The sequence below is a fragment of the Pleurodeles waltl genome, chromosome 3_1 (genome assembly GCF_031143425.1).
Source record: "Pleurodeles waltl isolate 20211129_DDA chromosome 3_1, aPleWal1.hap1.20221129, whole genome shotgun sequence".
Classification (NCBI taxonomy): domain Eukaryota; kingdom Metazoa; phylum Chordata; class Amphibia; order Caudata; family Salamandridae; genus Pleurodeles; species Pleurodeles waltl.
In genome coordinates, this window is record NC_090440.1 from 554113636 (window position 1) to 554131763 (window position 18128).

The 18128-nt window shown below is 43.8% G+C and overlaps 1 protein-coding gene across 6 annotated transcripts in view; it reads left to right on the forward strand.

Moving 5' to 3' along the window:
• Positions 1–18128, forward strand: part of GLCE (glucuronic acid epimerase) — a 366778-nt gene that overhangs the window by 339692 nt on the left and 8958 nt on the right. For all 6 annotated transcript variants that reach the window (XM_069222922.1, XM_069222923.1, XM_069222924.1 and 3 more), the window contains 2 exons: positions 2209–2804; positions 9079–9327. In XM_069222922.1, the coding sequence (XP_069079023.1) occupies positions 2222–2804; positions 9079–9327 (832 nt within the window). In that variant the 5' untranslated portion in view covers positions 2209–2221. The remainder of the gene's footprint in view (positions 1–2208; positions 2805–9078; positions 9328–18128) is intronic.

Genomic DNA, 18128 nt, shown 5'->3' on the forward strand with positions numbered 1-18128 from the left:
GGGACACAGGGTCTTTTATCACAAGCCTGCACAGTCTACACCTCCATACATTGAGTTTGAATGGTTGCAGTTGACTGCGTTTGATCTACAATCGAAATTGTGGATGCTATCTTTGCTGCTACGCACCCTTCTATGAAGTCCCCTTTATGGCTGACACTGGGACACATTTGTGACTAGGTGTAGAGTTTGAAAGACAGACCCTTCATGACCCATACTGTTGGATCCACTATTAATTTTCTCTCTGGCCTAGAAAGGCCTTCAGTGGGCACTATTAAAGTGTAGTTGGGGGCCCTTTCTCCCTCACCAGACCGTTTGTGATGCCACAAAGGGGCCTTAAATTGGTCTTGACGTTTCTCATGTGTATGCCCTTCAAGCAGATGCACAGCTACTCATTGCATCTTCTGACACTACGACTGTCTCCCTCATTGCGATCACTTCAGCTCGCTTCGTGAGTGAACTTCAGGCACTGTTGATGCCACCACCTTACACCACTTTATATGTGGAGAAACTGGTTATGAGAGCTCGGATGACTTTCTTCCCTAAACCCATAACTCCCGTCCATGTTGCACAACTTGTCATCTTGCCAGTATCCTTTGTCCCACCTCACTCCTAGAAAGAGGAGGAGAGGATTCATTGGCAGGACCCCAAAAGGGTGTTAAGGTTTTACCTTGACCTTACTGAGGTCCACCAGGTGGACAATCAGCTTTCTTTGTGGGGTTCCCTGGTATAAAGAAAGGGAAGGATGTGCAGAAGACTTCTCAGTCGAGGTGGATTGTTCTCTGCATTAAGATCTGCTAGGTAGTGGCCAAGAATCATCCTCTTGAAAGTGAGAACCCATTCCACCATAGTTAAGGCTGCTACCACTTGGCTGGCAAGCAGACTGCCTGTCTTTATATCTGCCAACCTGTCAGTAGACACATTCATGAAGCACTATTGCCTTGACAACCAGGTCTGCCTTTTAGAGCATTTCATCAACTCATTCCTGCAAGGCTTTTTTGTCTAAGACCACTCCACAGACCCTCCTCCTTGGGGAGGCACTGCTTTGGTATCTGTTCCAATAGGAGGAATCTGATGTTAGAAATGACCATCAGAAGGTCAAGTTACATCCTTTGGGTAATGCTCCTTCCAGTGGATACTCTAACCACAGGTTCCTCACTGCCCTTCCTCCTCCCTGTTCACTGGACTAGCCTCAAAGATCCCAAATTATCAGTATTATCAGTTCTTCACTCTCTGTGCCCAAAGATGCAGAAAGAGGGAATCAAGAAACTAATGCCAGTGCACAGGGGTGATGCTTCTATTTGGCTCCTTTCTGTCACTTTTGGGACATGGGCCCACCTAGTGGCGTGTAGGACAGGTGGACCAGTGTTAGTGAAAGCTTTCCAGATCCAGTCTGGCTCCTGGGGAGTATTCTAAAATGAGGAATCTGTAGTTAGAGTATCCACCAGATGGGGCTTATGTAATGTTAGAGGGGCAAGTCAACTCTGTTTTCATGCTTTTCTGATTTTTGCCTTTTTACTTGTATGAATACTAGAGTGGCGGTTCTTAACCTGTGGGTTGGGGATCTCCTGGGGGTCCACAATGCCTGGAGGTCTTTGACTCCCTAGAATATTAAACAAAATTAACAGATTAAAAAAGTGACATTGACTTGTAAAATTGAAATTTTTAAACGTTTCTGTAAATGTGAAGGGATCAGAATTTGGACAGTCAGAATTAAGTTGATATTCTTATATTGTTTTGTGGGAGCAGTGCAAGTACATCAAACAGAATATAATATAAACTGTGGGTGGCCTCAGTTGAATTTCGAAAAGCTCCATTCTTCCCATAAAAATTTTAAATTAGATTTTTTGTTTATATTTGTGAATTATTATTTTTTAAAATCATCTTTTGTGCACTTGTCTGATGAAAGCTTGATCCGTATTTTTGGTAGGTGTTTCATATCATCGCAATTGCTTAGGCAGTTGTTCCTAGATTCCAATAAGGACTTTGAGGGGCTCCCCAGATTCCAACAAAGACTCATTGGGGGGTCCCCAGATTCCTGTAACGATTGAGGGGGATCCACAAAAGCCATACACCTGAAAAACACAGTCCTAGAGGATAACAGGAGTTTATTTCAGATTGTGTTGCAAATGTAAACATCATAGCCGCTAAGGTGCTTGTCCTTCAATGTTATAATGTTTTAAGAATCTTAATTTTCTCTTTCTTCCCCAGGCATGGTGTGAATATGCGTTGCTTGGCAGCCCGGGTGCACTATAAGACTTTGATCATCATTTCTGCACTCTTCACTCTAGTGACAATCCTGTTGTGGAACAAATGCTCAAGTGATCGTCATGTTCAGTTTCCACGAGACATCATCAGTGGTTTTCGAGGTGATTGGATTGAAAAGAGGGCTGCATCCTCTGAAAGCAACAACTATGTGCCTGATGGCCCCGGCAAGATGCTGCACTCCGAGGAAGCTTCACCACAGGAGCAACAGAAGGCACCGCCTGTCGCCATTGCCCAGAGTGGAAACAAAGTGCTGGGGTTGAAGTATGATGAGATAGACTGCCTGATCAATGATGAGCTGACCATCAAGGGCCGGCGTGAGGGCACTGATGTGTACCTGCCTTTCAGCTGGGTGGAGAAGTACTTTGAAGTGTATGGCAAGATTGTGCAGTATGATGGATTCGACCGCTTCGAGTTTTCACACAGCTACTCAAAGATCTATGCTCAGAGGGGCCCGTACCATCCAGACGGCGTCTTCATGTCCTTTGAAGGGTACAACGTGGAGGTCCGGGACAGGGTGAAGTGTATCAGTGGGGTTGAAGGTCAGTGCTTCTGATTACTTCTCTTTTTTGGCATAAATCGGGGGAAGGTTATTAGCATTCCCTAACTTATTAGTTCAAACCGAATTAGTAACATTTTATTTATAATTATCAAACAGTTGCTGGTCTGGCAACTACAATTAAATCCGAGGGAAATAGTCCATGATTAAGTGTAGAAACCTTCTCCCCCATTTGATAGTTCTGATCTTAGCAATTAGCAATCTAAACCCCGATTGTCGGACTATTCCCAAGTATGCTGGTTTAACTTCATGAATTACTATATTGATTGTGTGAACTTGGGGGTGATACACCTGCTGGAGAACCACTGAATACAGTTATGTAAGTTTTAATTTCCTTACTCATAGTAATCTAAAAAACACATTGCGTGTGCAGCAGTTTTCAATGGATTTTCATACTGGAATCTGTACACAAGTAAATGTTGTGGATACGCAGATTTTTACTGTGGAACAGGTCAGAGGGTTTTCTTGAATTTATTGAAGCTAAAAAGTGGATTTCCTAAACAAAAGTCAAGGTTACAATAAACTTTACTTTGAAAGATTATGTTGCAGTAGTGACAGAGCAAATCTTTTAAATACTGTAATCTCCTAGTAATAACGCTAAAGTGACATAGCACACAAACGAAAAAGGCCTGGTGCATATACAAACTTGAATTTGTAGTACAGTTGTTAAGAATTACCTTTTAGAAACCAATTCTTGAACTTATTATCCTCATTCCACTCTCATTGAGTTCAAGTGGTGAAGATTGACATGCATGCATGGAGATCCTCACCTGTTAGGTGATGTCCTTCAAGGATCCAACTTTGTTTACCAGAATGTTGAACCACTTAGTTTATTCATGTTAGAGTCTGGGTCACTATCCATCAATACTTGAATGACACTCAATTATACAAAACGACTTTGGTTGATGACATCCTGACTCTTTAGTCTTGACGCATGGTAAACCAGCATTGTATGTTCAAAAATCTCCTGATATTAAATCCGTTAAAACCCACATTTTCCACCACCCTAAATATCAAAAGCGTACTTAATTCTACATTACTGGTTGGACTAAAACTCGAAGCTCCCTACCCCGAGAGAAGTTCATTGCACTTCATTCTAGATAATACCCTGCCTAGAACATCACACAGAAAATCAACAGATATGCTAACTTGTATCTTTACTCCATAAACAAAACGTTTTTTTTAATTATATTGTATTCCCCCACAGTAGCATGCTACCCGTCCAATAATGTCCTTTAGCACCTCACACTGATGTACGAATAGTTGTACAAACATATTTTCTAGTCCCAGTTCAATGAGAATTGCATCTCATGCTCTCATATCTCAATCAGATATTGGCAATGGCATTCTGGCAAGAATCAGACATTTCCCCCAATGAAGCCATCTTTCCTGGTGTAGTCAGACTGATCATAGCCAAAAGAAAATTCAGTCCCATTCCACTGAATGTGAGAATCGTGTTTACCCTTCCAAGCAAGAATTACATTTAACATCTTCTGCTTGAAATATGAGGTCATCCACATAGCAAGTCCACATTATTTGCAATCTTTGCTCAGGAGTTCAAGGAGGGTTGAGGAGCAAGGACTTGCAACTTCTTGAGACCCCGAAATTAAAATCACTTCTATCTCACCTGTTTTCTTCTGGATCCATCTGAAGTGTCCTAATACGACTTAGTGCAACAGCACTATTGAAAAACTGTGAAATTATAACCGAGATAGTGGTAGTTAATAAGTAGACTTAATATCCTTAATAGCAACTGAAAGAAGGGTGTAGAGGGACGCCCCTAAGGTAGTGATGAAGGGCCAGTGCATATAGACTGAGTATGGTGTGAAGATTACCCTGTGACTCGCGATCGTAGATCAGGAGGATACCATGTGCCTAGTGGAGGTGTGGACAAGAGAGGGCACAGGACAAGCTAACTAAACCCCACCTTTAGAGCTGACCACAGAGCTCTGATGGACAGGCTTGGGAAGCTAGATTACACAGGGTGTGTAGCCATACAACATGCAGAAGGAGACAGAGTGGGGTGTATATTGGCTTGGCTGCTGTGTTCAGAGGTGGACAGACCACAGTTGAAAACCATTGGAACTCACAGGACAATTCACAGGTGGGCATTAATACAGTCTTCTTTGATTATTATAGCTCCTTGGGGAGGGAGAGGCGCAAAGAGCTGATATTACAAGACTATCTCAACAATGTGCCGATCCCACGCTTTGATCCCCTCCAGCGCCACTCTCTTGATAAACCGTTATCAGTTGACAAAGTCCGCCTCGCGATCGACAAAATGACATGTAATAAAATCCTAGGGACAGATGGGTTTCCTTTGGAATTTTATTCGTCCTATAAGGCAAATCTTGCCCCATGGTTACTCCAGATGTTTCATTCTGCTAAAGACGGGCATATTGCTTACCTCCCTGAGAGAGGAATTGATAGTGGTCGTTCCTAAATCAGGCCGTGATCAACTAGAGGTGTGCTCATGCCGTCTACTCGCCCTTCTCAACATGGTTTGTAAGATCCTTGGGAAGATAATTGCCAGTTGCCTGCTGCCATGCATCACCACTTTGGTACATTATGCCCAGTATGGTTTTATGCCTGGGAGAAACACATTTCTCAAATTGAGGCATCTTTTATGCCTTATGAAGGAGCACCCTCTGGCGTCATGCCGTACTTGGCACTATATTTAGACATTGAAAAAGCTGTTGATACCCTGGGCTGGCCTTCTCTTCAGGGAGTTCTACTTAGAATGGTCTTGGGATCTGAGTATCTGAAATGATTGGATATCCTCTCCTGTAGACGGAATCAGTTGCCAGAGTGTGCTTGGGCAGAGAAATCTCTGCAACCTTTCGGGTGGGTAGAGGCACCAGACAGGGCTGCTGTCTCTTACTGCTCATATTTGCCCTGACATTGAAGCCAGGGGTGGGATTGACAGCAGGGCCCACAGTGGGGAATACTTAGTGGTGACACTTTGGAGAGAATCTTGCTTTATGCCGATGACTCCCTAATATACCTTGGAGACATATGTAGAAACTTTCCCAGAACAATGAAAGTGCTGGACAGGTTCGGATCTGTCTCAGGCCTAAAACTGAACTGGACCAAATCCTGCATTTTTCCTCTCTAAAAACCCTCTGAAGCATAACTGGAAGGACACCAGTATCTAGGGTTACTATGGCAATATGACTCCTACTCGTATCTGGGGGTCAACGTTTATCATTTGAATAATGACTTGGCTCAGGGCAATCTGGGGGCGGTGATGGCTAGCTTGTGTCACTCCTTGATATTCTTGATTTCTATACTGGTCTTCCCATTGGGAAGAGGTGCGATAGCGAAAATGTTGGTGTTGCCCTGGTTGCTGTACCACTTTTCGGTGGTTCCGCCCACCCCTCCCCTGACGCCTCTTTCAGGAAGTCAGTGCGGTTCTAGCTGACTTGATATGGGCTATGGGGCAAAAGAGTGGCCCTTTTCAAACATTACACCCCACTGGAGAAAGGGGTCCTGGGGACCCCTCAATATGAGCTGTATTATGCGGCTGCACAGCTCCAATGGCTCACACGCTGACTGTCTGGCCCACCTAACACTGAACGTGTTAAACTGGCCACTGGGGGCGTGGTATGTTTAGACTGTTTTATAGATCCCTGAAGAGACCCGACAAACATGGAACATCTCACTAAAGTGACCAAATGTTATTGGTGCATGTATGTGCATCTCAGGCACTGACCTACACCATACGCACCTTCCCTACCAATGTGGGTACTCCTGGCATTCTATAGAGTGACGGGCAGTCATAACACAAGACCATAGATGGAGGCGGACATCTTCAGGATTGGTGACCTGTACGACCTAAAACTCTGACATTCCAAGATCTTAGAGAGCACTACAGTCTTAACGAGGGCCAGTTCTTGACCCATAATTCCCCAACAGCTGTGATAAAGCCTCTGTGGGGGCAGTGATCGCACAGTGCCCATTGAATCTTTAATATTTCAATTGCTACTGAAGCTTGGTTCGGGCAGACATGTGCGATTACATTGCTCTACAAGTAGTTGTTGGGATCCCGTATCCTAAACCTGTACACTCTGAGAGATAAATGGGCCATCTCGATCGGACAGGAACTCATGGATAGACAATGGTCGCTTTTGGTGGGGAAGGGACTGAAATATACACAGGTTAACTAACTACATCAAACATTTTGCACCCCTCCAGCAGCTACACTGCATTTTCCCAGGAATAGTCCCGAAATGCCCATGGTGTATATGCCCGGAGGCAGACTTCTGTCATATGGTGTGGGCTTGCCCTGAGATTGAACACTAGCAGTGATGGCTCTGACAAACATAATGAAAGAACCTTTTGCAGGTGGACACCTTATACTCCCTATTGTGGCTGACTTCTCACACACGTAAAAACAAAAACATCACAAAGTTTGTGGATTTGGCGTTCATTCTTTTGAAGAGCTGCATAGAGGTTGCATGGAAGTCCGCTGTGGCTTCTACACTGTCTCTGTGGCATAGAGATCTTCTTAAACGGGCAACCGCTGAGAATACTACTTTGCTCTTACTCCAACTGCAGGGAGAAACAGCAACACAATGGGACACCTGCTTAGCCAGAGAAAGGTGACAGATGACAGTCTACCCTGAGGTCCGGCAAATACTAATCAAGGCACCCTTTGTACAGCTAGCAAGGGGTGGAAGGAGTTATCCAGCTCACACCCCTGACCATTGGCGCTACACCACCAGGACCAGCTTCTGAAAACCTGTGCAGCCACCTCACCCACATGTTGCATACAACTACACTTTCCTTTGAACATATTAAGAGATTCATTCAGCCCCCAACTCATCTCCCTCCTCCCTCCCCCCTAATCAGGCACTAACAGTTAGGCCTCTTTTGGGCGCAGGGGAATTGCTGTTCAGTTACCTTGAAAAGATGTAGCGGAACTTATGGTTAGGAGGCCTGGGTGCCCCTAACCTAACTTTCTGATGACAATATCCGCCTTGGACACTGGAACGATTGGTTAAACACATTAGGGAGTCTGAGATGTATGGAAATCCACCAAGGACTCCGTGATTGAAATTTGCACTGTATAAATGTTGTCTGGTGACGCCTGAGTACATATGTTGGTTTGTTACAACACTTAATAAAGAACCTTTGGTCAAAAAAGTAGACTTAATATCCTTGTTATAGAAGGGACAAGAATAAGTAACCTAGATTAGCTTGCCAGTCACTTTCTGTCATTTGCACGTTACTTGATTTGGATTTTTATTTTATTTTTATTTTACAGTGTCCGATGATATGAAATGTATGCCTTCCTGTCTAATTATCGCCTTTGACTGTAGATCACGAGCACTGAGATCGTACTTGCTACATTACTTTGCAAATAAAAAAAAAATACAATTAGATACACAACCTTCCTTTGACACGTGCCTCTTTGAAAGTATAATTATATTTTTGTAGTGTTCTCCTGTGTTAGTGTGAATGAGAGAATAATACTTCAGCAAATAAATGCTGCAAATCGGAAACATTATAAAGTTATTGGTTGTACCAAGCAAAACACACTTATTGGATGGTGCCATATTAGAACAACATTTTCCAATGGTTGGCGCTATGGGAGTAGCACCAAGTTAGCTCCCCATACTTTGAAAAATACAAATGTATGCGACTAATAAAGTCCTTCACTTAAAATGAAAGCTTAGGTAAGTTATCAGTTCTGTGTTAAAGTATCCCAGAAAAAATGAAGACCTAAAGCAATCATGAAAAATAATTTCTTTAAAATTTCTTAAGCCTGCCTTTTGTGGCAAACGGTTAAAATGAAAGCAAAATATTTTCCACACAATTTTGTACAATTAATGAACCAGTGGCTACAGAAAGGATGACTGTCTTTACCACCCACTCAGCCGTTCAAGCACATCTAAAGGAATAGAATATCTTTGACCAATAATGGTAAGATACCACAGCACTTTATTTTTTCCTTAATTGTGAACAAACACAAAGAGAAAAATATGCGGTTGGGAGGTCCTCAGTGTTCCACCATCTTCAACGTGTCCTAGAAAGTGCCTTCTAGGGGGCATGTGATTTGGTCTTGCTAGCTTTTTCTGTCGCCACTTTACACAGTCCAGCCTCACCCAGAGCCCTGTAGTCCTCGCATAGCTCCAGGACTTGCTGTGGTCCCCATAAACCCTTTGTTGCAGTGCTTGCTTATGTCCTTGCCCTGTTCATAGTGGTTGCACTGCTTGTGATTTTCACTTCTTTGCCTTTGCTCTCTTCCATTTTAGGCGTTCCCCTGTCTACGCAGTGGGGGCCTCAAGGCTACTTCTACCCCATCCAGATAGCACAATATGGGCTGAGCCATTACAGCAAAAACCTGACCGAGAAGCCCCCTCACATTGAAGTGTACGAGACAGCCGAAGAGAAGGACAGGTCTGGCAGCCGGCTTGGTGACTGGAGTGTACCCAAAGGTTGTGCGTTGTCCTCAATCTTCGACAAGGCCAGATCCAGTAGTGTCAAACAGTTCTCTGCTGCAGGTGAGTTCAAGGGCTCCTACATTCCATGCTGCTTTTTTTCTGTGGTAGAGACTGGGCCAGGCGGACCATAGTTTAGGTCCGGACCAAGTTATAGCAGGCATAACTTATGTACATTTGTCTTCGCTTTTTGAAAGAGAGAACAAAAGTGGAAGGTGTTTTGATTTCTGAGAGAGTTACGGATTTCAAAAAGCTGCTTTCATTGACAATTATAAATGGAAAAGCTTTCATCATTGTATTTGGGCTTTAAAGGAGCATTTGGCCGCTTAGTCCCAAAAGACCAGCAGGATTTCTTGGGCATGTTTACAGACACCATACCCCGCTAAAGGGAGCTCACATCACATATTTGACCTACGAGCCCAATTTCAAGAACTGCCCTCATGGATGGATTGGAGTTCTGGGCCTTTGTTGGGAACATAAGTTAAAAGTTAATTGATCCAGGAGGAATACTGTCCTCCAGTGAACTATATTATTGGCAGCCCTCAAAGTCTTTTTGCCGCTTACTAGGGAAAATTTATAAGGTCGAGCTATTTGTAGGACTTCCTGGTCCATTCTGGCAGTGAACTTGAGCTGGAAAGGAACAGATGTTCTGTTCATTCAGAAAATGAATGAGCAATAAAGATGCCTGTATATCTTCTTTTCTCTTGACACATTTGCTGTCTGTTCAAGGACAGAGGTCAAATGTCAGTATGTCTTTTTAGGGTCGAGCCTACGTTGCATGCACTCGTGCATGGGTATCGCAGCGAGACGCTTTAGTGTTTAGAAAAGGGCTCAGAGCCCTGTCGACGTCACGTCAGTGTTTTTGATTGGTTTGTGGGCTTGCCTAATAAAATCTGCTTGCTTTCATTAGTCGGAGGCATGCATACCTCATGCCTTTTCCGGTGGCTAGCCCTCCTCGAGCGCATTGACCAAGTACAGAAAACATGCGAGGCTCGCTGTTTTCTGTCCGGCTCGTGGACTACTTTTTCTCTAATTTACTAGCGCGATTTCGCTTGGCAGAAGTCGAGCGCTTTACATAGTTAATTGCACTTTTTCGGGTTACCTACATAAATGCACTTTTGCCGATAAGTGAAAAGTCGGGTTAGGCGTTTACAACGCTATCAGCTCTAACATGAGCAAACGCGAGACCCGTTGCATTGCAAATGCTTATTAAGTGCTGCTTATCTTATCTTTGAAAAAGGTGTTTATTTTTTGTCTCTTACTGTAGTTAGAGGATTTCTAAAGTGAGCTATCTGTCAATCCTTGTGAAACAAAAGGCTGTAGGATGTCAGTTTCTTCCAACACACTACACTTAAATAGCTTGTACATAAATGCTCAAAATATTTCAAAATATACCGGGAATTAAAAATGCACTTCTTTGTAATTCCAAGGTGTGATGCAGAGATTTAAATAGGAGCAAAACAAATCACAACACTTTACTTGGTGATGTCAAATGACCAACTTTGAGGATACTCTATTTCCAAATATTACTGTTTGTACACTATATAGTTTTATCAGTAAAACCGCATGGCAGTTGGAAATGTTGTGCCTATTTCAATGTAAAACGTGTTGAATTGAAATGACAGCATGCTACCACTTCATGCTTTAGTTACATATTCAATAAAAGTGATAGATTTGAACCATGATTAGAGAAATATTCTTGCCCCGCCCGATGACAATGCTGTTTTGAACCATGATTAGAGAAATATTCTTGCTCCGCCCGATGACAATGCTGTTAATGAACTAAGAGGCAAGTCGGGTCATGTGTATCTTATATGCGGCTAGATTTATATTATATATGGAGCAAACATTTAGGGGGTCATTCTGACCCTGGCGGTCATGGACCGCCAGGGCCAACGACCGCGGAAGCACCGCCAACAGGCTGGCGGTGCTTCTGGGGCCATTCTGACCACGGCGGTACAGCAGCGGTCAGAAAAGGGAAACTGGCGGTTTCCCACCGGTTTCCCGCGGCCCCAGGGAATCCTCCACGGCGGCGCTGCAAGCAGCGCCGCCATGGGGATTCCGACCCCCTTCCCGCCATCCTGTTTCTGGCGGTTTTCACCTCCAGAAACAGGATGGCGGGAACGGGTGTCGTGGGGCCCCTGGGGGCCCCTGCAGTACCCATGCCACTGGCATGGGCACTGCAGGGGCCCCCTAACAGGGCCCCATTAAGATTTTCAGTGTCTGCTTGGCAGACACTGAAAATCGCGACGGGTGCAACTGCACCCGTCGCACACCAGCAACTCCGCCGGCTCCATTCGGAGCCGGCTTCCTCGTTGCTGGGGCTTTCCCGCTGGGTCGCCCGCCAGCCCAGCGGGAAAGTCAGAAAGACCGCCGCGGTCTTTTGACCGCGGTAAGGTCTTCTGGCGGTTCCCGCCAGGTGGGTGGCTTCTGCCGCCCGCGGGGGTCAGAATGACCCCCTTAGTCTATTAAATAAGTTTTTTTGTACAGTAGACAAGCCTCCCTAAAACATTCATATGTGATAGTGAAGAAAACAGAGGCTCATTGAATTAAAATATTTGACTAGGATTACATAATTTAAAACTAGTTTATGGGTCAAGAGCATTGCAGTTAGGTCGTGTACATTAATTTAAATCACTAGATCTACAGGTCTGGTTACATTTTTATGATTTTAGAGGCTTGATTGGACTGCAGAAAAGGAATGGATCTATTTCCAAAAGGTTTCTCCAACATTATGGATGAAATCTACACTCTAGTTCCAAGAACCTCTAGACTACCATGTACCAAGTTAATTTGTAGAGCAGTTGATGCCTTGAACCCCCATTCTGCAGCAGTACTGGGTCCAGAAAAAGTGAGAACCTTAAAATTGTTGTCTTAATGGGAAGCTAAATAGCAGAAGACTGAGACTACAATTTGCAGCATTTACAGTAGGCAGGGCAAATGGAATAAGAGGTCATAGATACCAAGTTTGTTCAAAAATATGATGTGCTAGGTCGCTCCTTGCTTCACCCTGACTTCAGAGTTACTATGAAGTCATATACCGGTACCAGGCCTGGTGTGAGGGTTGACAGACAGAAGTTCAGCTTGGTTCTGTTTGCTTCCTTTTGGGTAATTTGGCATCTTTGCAAGTGGCCTCTTTCAAAGCTCCCCTGTCATGCCCATTGAGCTGTATAATCCATCGCTGACTAAAGTGTTTGCATAGGCCAGCAGTGTCTCAACTGGAAGTGCATTAACATTAGGTGTGATGCGTAGGTGTGTACTTTGTAATTTCAGAAGCATTCTGGTACTTGTTTAAGTCTTCATGGCTACCTTTTTAGGCATGGTCTGGCAGCCCTCAGATGCACGATTACTATCTCATGGGCGAGGATCGCCCCCAGCACTTTGGCAGAAATATTGCTCCTTTTCCTCCCTTCTTGCCACAAGCAGCCATCTCCACCTGCCTAAACCATTTCAGTTGTAGAGAGTCGGCAAATGGTCTACCATTGCAGCCTCCATGGTTACCACAGCAAACCCTGTAACAAGGTCTTACTGTGTACTGGGTTTGGAATCATGGCTTGATACTGTTTTGCTCATTTTGAGTTAGCAGAGCTCCTACCAGGAGTACATCTAGATGTTCACGGTTTCATAGACCAGTTCTCCTTTCTTCACACAAGCTTACAGTGTTTAATGCAATTAATGCATTCATACCACTTAAAGAAGCCAGCGGAAGAAGGCGGTATCAACTTCCCCATCAATTGTGGAGCCTTTACTTATAAAAGCTTAGTGCACAGCATTGTGTGTAGTCAACAATAGTCCGAATTTTCTCTTTACTTTTAAAGAAAGTGCTCATGGTGGAGGTGTCTAAGGAGAAACTGCAAAAGGTGTGGAGATGCAAGTCTTGTTGCCCTGTGCAGTCTTGACTCACCCTTTAATCTCCTATGGTTGAAGGATGCATTGTAGAGTCACTTGATTCAGTGACTATGTTTTCTAGTGTAATTTCAGCATACTCATTTAAGTGCCTTTTTATGTTTGTCTTTCTCGCACTCCTTCCCTCATTTATCTTCTATTGGCATCGGGGTAGGTTTGTCATTCACTGATATTGCATAGTGCATTTATGGTTTTAGGTTACATAAAATCCTAGAGCAGAAACCGGTAATTTCAATATTAATAGCGAGACAACAAATGTTCCCAATTAGTAAACAAAGATGTCGTAGTCCATTAAAGAAATGAAGTTGTTTAATCCACACAGAACAGGCAGCCAACATGTTTTTCATCTTTTGATGATTTTTCAAGGCTGTAAAAACATATAGAAATACATAAACCATATCATTAAGCAAATTTACAAACATTACTGATGACTACTCCATTTGTGAAGAGTGTTGAAATCAACACCAGTTCACCCAAAGAACCAGAGAATGGAATGCACCAGAAGTGTGTATCGATAGTCTTGGCACATAGAAAGAATGCAAAGATTAGAAGTGCCATGAAAGGACCCCAAACTCATAAGCAAAAAGGACTGCAAGGCACACCGGAGCTCAATAACACATATGATAGTCAGAGCGTTCTACATCAAACAAGAGCACAAAGAAATATATATACATATAGGAGAAGGCTTCATAATGCGTAATTACCTCCGAAAAAACCATTTGAGTCCCCAAAAGCCCGACGTCAAGAAAACGTAGTTGGTGAAGTATATTACACATTGTACAGCAGAAAAAAAATGCACCTCCTAATGATCGAGGAAAGTATATTAAAGCCCTGTATAGGAGGGAAGGAATGGGAATTATTCAAACTAACAACCTCAAATATATGTAAAAAGAGCAGTCGCTACTCCACATCCTCATGTTTGTATAGTCTAATCACACAGTGGCGATCATTGCTCGTCACCTTCACAGGACCAGTCAGCACACACGCCCCGTGCCTCTCAGTTGTAGCGAAAGGCTAAGGTCTAAAAAAATGTTTATCTGAAATGATAGTCTGTAGTCCAATGAAGTAAGGGTAGCTCTCAAGAAGCAGAGGCCTTCATCTATGTACATCGCCCCACAAGTATAAAGACTGACGCAATCGGGATGTAACTACACCACAAACGTGCATTCTCACCTATTCATCAGCGAGTGAACGGCTCCACAGTAACGGTATTGGTGCCAAGCCAAATTCTCACGTTATAACTTAAAGTAATAAACATCGACGAAGGATTTCACTCCAGCAGGCAGGGACCCAAACCACTCACTAGTGTGCGCCATATTACAGTGGGTCTTAAGACAACAGAGTCCCATTAATATAAGTCAACGTACCACCAAAATATCGCCAGACATCGTGTTTAATGTCTGATATGTATCTCCAATACTACACAGCTTTACTGTGGGAAAGATATTCATACTTCTGAAGCGGAAGGGCATATGTTCTAACATATTAGAAATTGTCTAATATGTGTTAATGTAAAAGCACAGTTCTACTGGAAAACGAATAATATTGAGTACCAGCCCATCTCAATCTATGTGTTGATATAAATCAAACCTGTATTCATAACCATAGCTGCTGGAAGACGAACACAAAATGTATTAAGTTGAACAGGACAGCTGCACGTAAGTCACCAATGCATCATTACAGTCACATCTCCAGTAGGGCACTGTGTTGGTGATGGTGAAGGTCACGAGAAAAGAGTAAGTATAGAGTGTAATAAACATAACTACACCAAAAGGAGGAAGGAAAGACACTTCGAAAGACAGGCAACTCCACCTGTGGCGGCCGGCAGCTTTAGGAGGGGGGCGGGAGACACACTCATTCTTTCACACACAGAAACGCACGCACGCAAATCCATTAACAACACTCATACCATTCAAACATGCACGCACGTACGCACCAAACATTCATTTTAAAAGATCGCACACACTCATTCTTTCACACACACACGCACGCACACCCATTAACAACACTCATAACACTCAAACATGTATGCGCACACCAAACATTCAATTTAAAACATCATACACACACACACACACTTACCTTCAGCCTCCAGGTCCCAGGAGGGTTGGGACTGCTGCCTTCCCTGATTGGCTTACCTCAGGTCAGCCAATCAGGGAAGGCAGCAGTCCCAGCCTCGTCACAGAGTGGGATGGGGTCAGTGAGACTGCTGACCCCACCCCACTCTGTGACAAGGTGTCACTGATTGACACTCGCCCTGGGCGCTTCAGGGCTTAAACTGAAGCGCCCACGGAGAATGTCAATTGGAGACGCTTTCCTCGTCACCCAGTGGAGGGCCTCGAGGCACCTTTGCTGAGCCGAGGAGGTCACGCCCATAGGAGCTGTGACCTCCTCAGCCCAGCAAAGTTCAGCTCAGGCAGCCAGGAGTGTGCGCAAATTGAGCATGTCTCACTCCTGGCTGCCTGAGCTGAACATGGAGAGTGTCTGCCAGGCTGATCTTTGTTCAGCCTGACAGACACTCTTCATGAGGGGCAAAAGGTGGGGGGGCATGGTCCCTCCGCCCTAAAGGACGGGCCGCCACTGAACTCCACCCAGATGGCATTGGTGGGATATCAGTATTAAAGTAACACTTAACATAGAATCATGCTAAAACTAATTGCAAAAGTAGATAATATGACTCAATGACACATTAGTATGTTTGCCCCTCGCTGGCAGACCGCAGTTGAGATCCATTACTAAAGAACCACCTGTATATCTGACCCCAAAGCAAAGATTTATAAAGCGTAGTAGCACAGCTTAACCCCAACAGCGGCCGAAAATTAAAGATTGAGTGTACACTGTCCCATAACGCACAGTCCCAACTTCCGGGTCTCATTATTCCTACTGGGGAAAGCTAGAGAGATAAAAAAAAATACCTTGCGTTGGCCAATGGTATCCCCTTATTAGCGGTCAGCACGGTTATGGGTTAAAATCACCTTTGAGGGAATTTCTAGGATATTATGTCCCATGACCCTCTCTTAAACGATAAACATGTTTCCGCCCCAATCCTACCGCCTGCATGGTTCAAGGCTTTTTCCAGGATGTTTGTATCTTGTGTTGCCCCGGTGTTGAAACAAACAAAAAAACATGCAGTGCTAATACTTGCATGTGGTGGGAGCCAATTAACTCGCCTTTTTCATTCAAAAGCAGGGCGTGTACGTGGAAAAGAAAACACAAAAACAAACGCAACATACCATCTGTGCATTGTGTCTCACTATCTTCTCATCACTTGGAAATAGCCAATAGGAGAAGGAGAGGTACACGTGTCAGTCCCTGATGGAGAACGTGAAGAATCAATCTCATGTGCAATGTCATTGCATGCAACACATAAAAAAGAGCATATAATCATGCTTTTCTGGTATCCCATGTGCTAACTATGCCCCGCAGTAGGTGACGTGTTACAAACTTCATAGAAAGTGAAACACTCTCTGAAACAAGATCGATTCAGTGATAAGTGTGCCTTGATGCTGTAACATGCGTCGTAGGAGGTTAATGCTCTCTAGATAAATACACATCCACACTGGGGGACGGTGGACGTGCCGAAGATCAATAGTAAATCAAAACAAATGCTGTTTTGTTAAAATGAACGAGAAAAGAAACCAGGGCCAGATTTCAGACTTCCGGGCCGGGGGAATCCTCCTACTGACGTAATCAAGGGAAACACACCACCGATTCACTTACTAGTGCGCCCGCTCTTATCCGGCTTGTCCTGACTGGCGTGGGGTGGGAGTGGGTTATGAGCATGGTGCCACCGGTGTGCGTGAGGCTGGGGCATGCCATGCTTGGGAGCGTGTACTGGTGGGACGCGGAAGCGTCCCAAGTCAGTCCATGAAAGTGGGAGAAATTCAAAAGGGGAGCTAGCGTAAGCCTCACTCAGGAAAAAAATACTCTCAATTGTTTTTTAACTAGATAGTGCGTATGTATCGTCCATCTACCATGATCATAATATTACCAGAAAGGGGGAGAAAAAACAACAGGAGGTAGACTTCATAAAAACGAATGCGTTACAACCAGAAAGTAGTTGTGCACCGAGTTAGTATGGATTGTTTGGTCACAAAAGACAAAGTGTAAGAACAGAAACACCAAAACAATGTGGGCCTTAACATTATAAAACGAAAACATTGGGTGATGGTAAAAAATTGAAGGCTAAAGAAGGACAAAAGCACGTTATCGCTGGGAAACCTGTCCAAATTGGTTAGTCTGAATATTCCCTATTACAATGAAAGATTAGGTCTTCCGTCCTAATGTCATATTTCAGACAAAATGTCTCAATCGTAGGAAAAAATCATTAAAAATATATATTTATAAACATATACATATTTCAATTATCCAGTATTTTTGTTTTATGATATAATGTTATGAACCACGTTTTTCTGGCCTTCCTGTTCTTACACTTTGTCTGTGTTGACCATACCAATGCGGTACGCAGCTACTTTTTGATTACAGCATTCCTTTTTATGAGGTTAGCCTCCTATTGTGTGTTTTTTTCCTCCCACTTTTTGGTAGTGTTATGATCATGGGAAGTGGACGCTACAGATGCGTTATAATTTTTCTTTGAATTTGACAATCTTTTTTCCTGATGAGGATAAGCTCACCTCCCTTTGGAATTTCTTCCATTTAAATGGAATATCGTGTATGCAGCGGATGTACACTTCCGGATCCCACAGGTACACTCCTCTGGCCTCAAGCATGCCTGTGGTGCTGGGTATGTGAATCGGTGGTGTGCTTCCCTTGACTGACGTAAGGGGTTTCGCCCGGCCTGCAGTTCTGAAACTTGACCGAGGCTTCTTTTCTAATTCATTCATCCATTTTAAAGAAGCAGCATTTGGCCTTTGGCTGCATTGTTCTCTTTTTACCTTTCCTTATTGGGACACACCGATAAGACAAATAGTGTGTGACTACAGGGGCACGTCCACCCG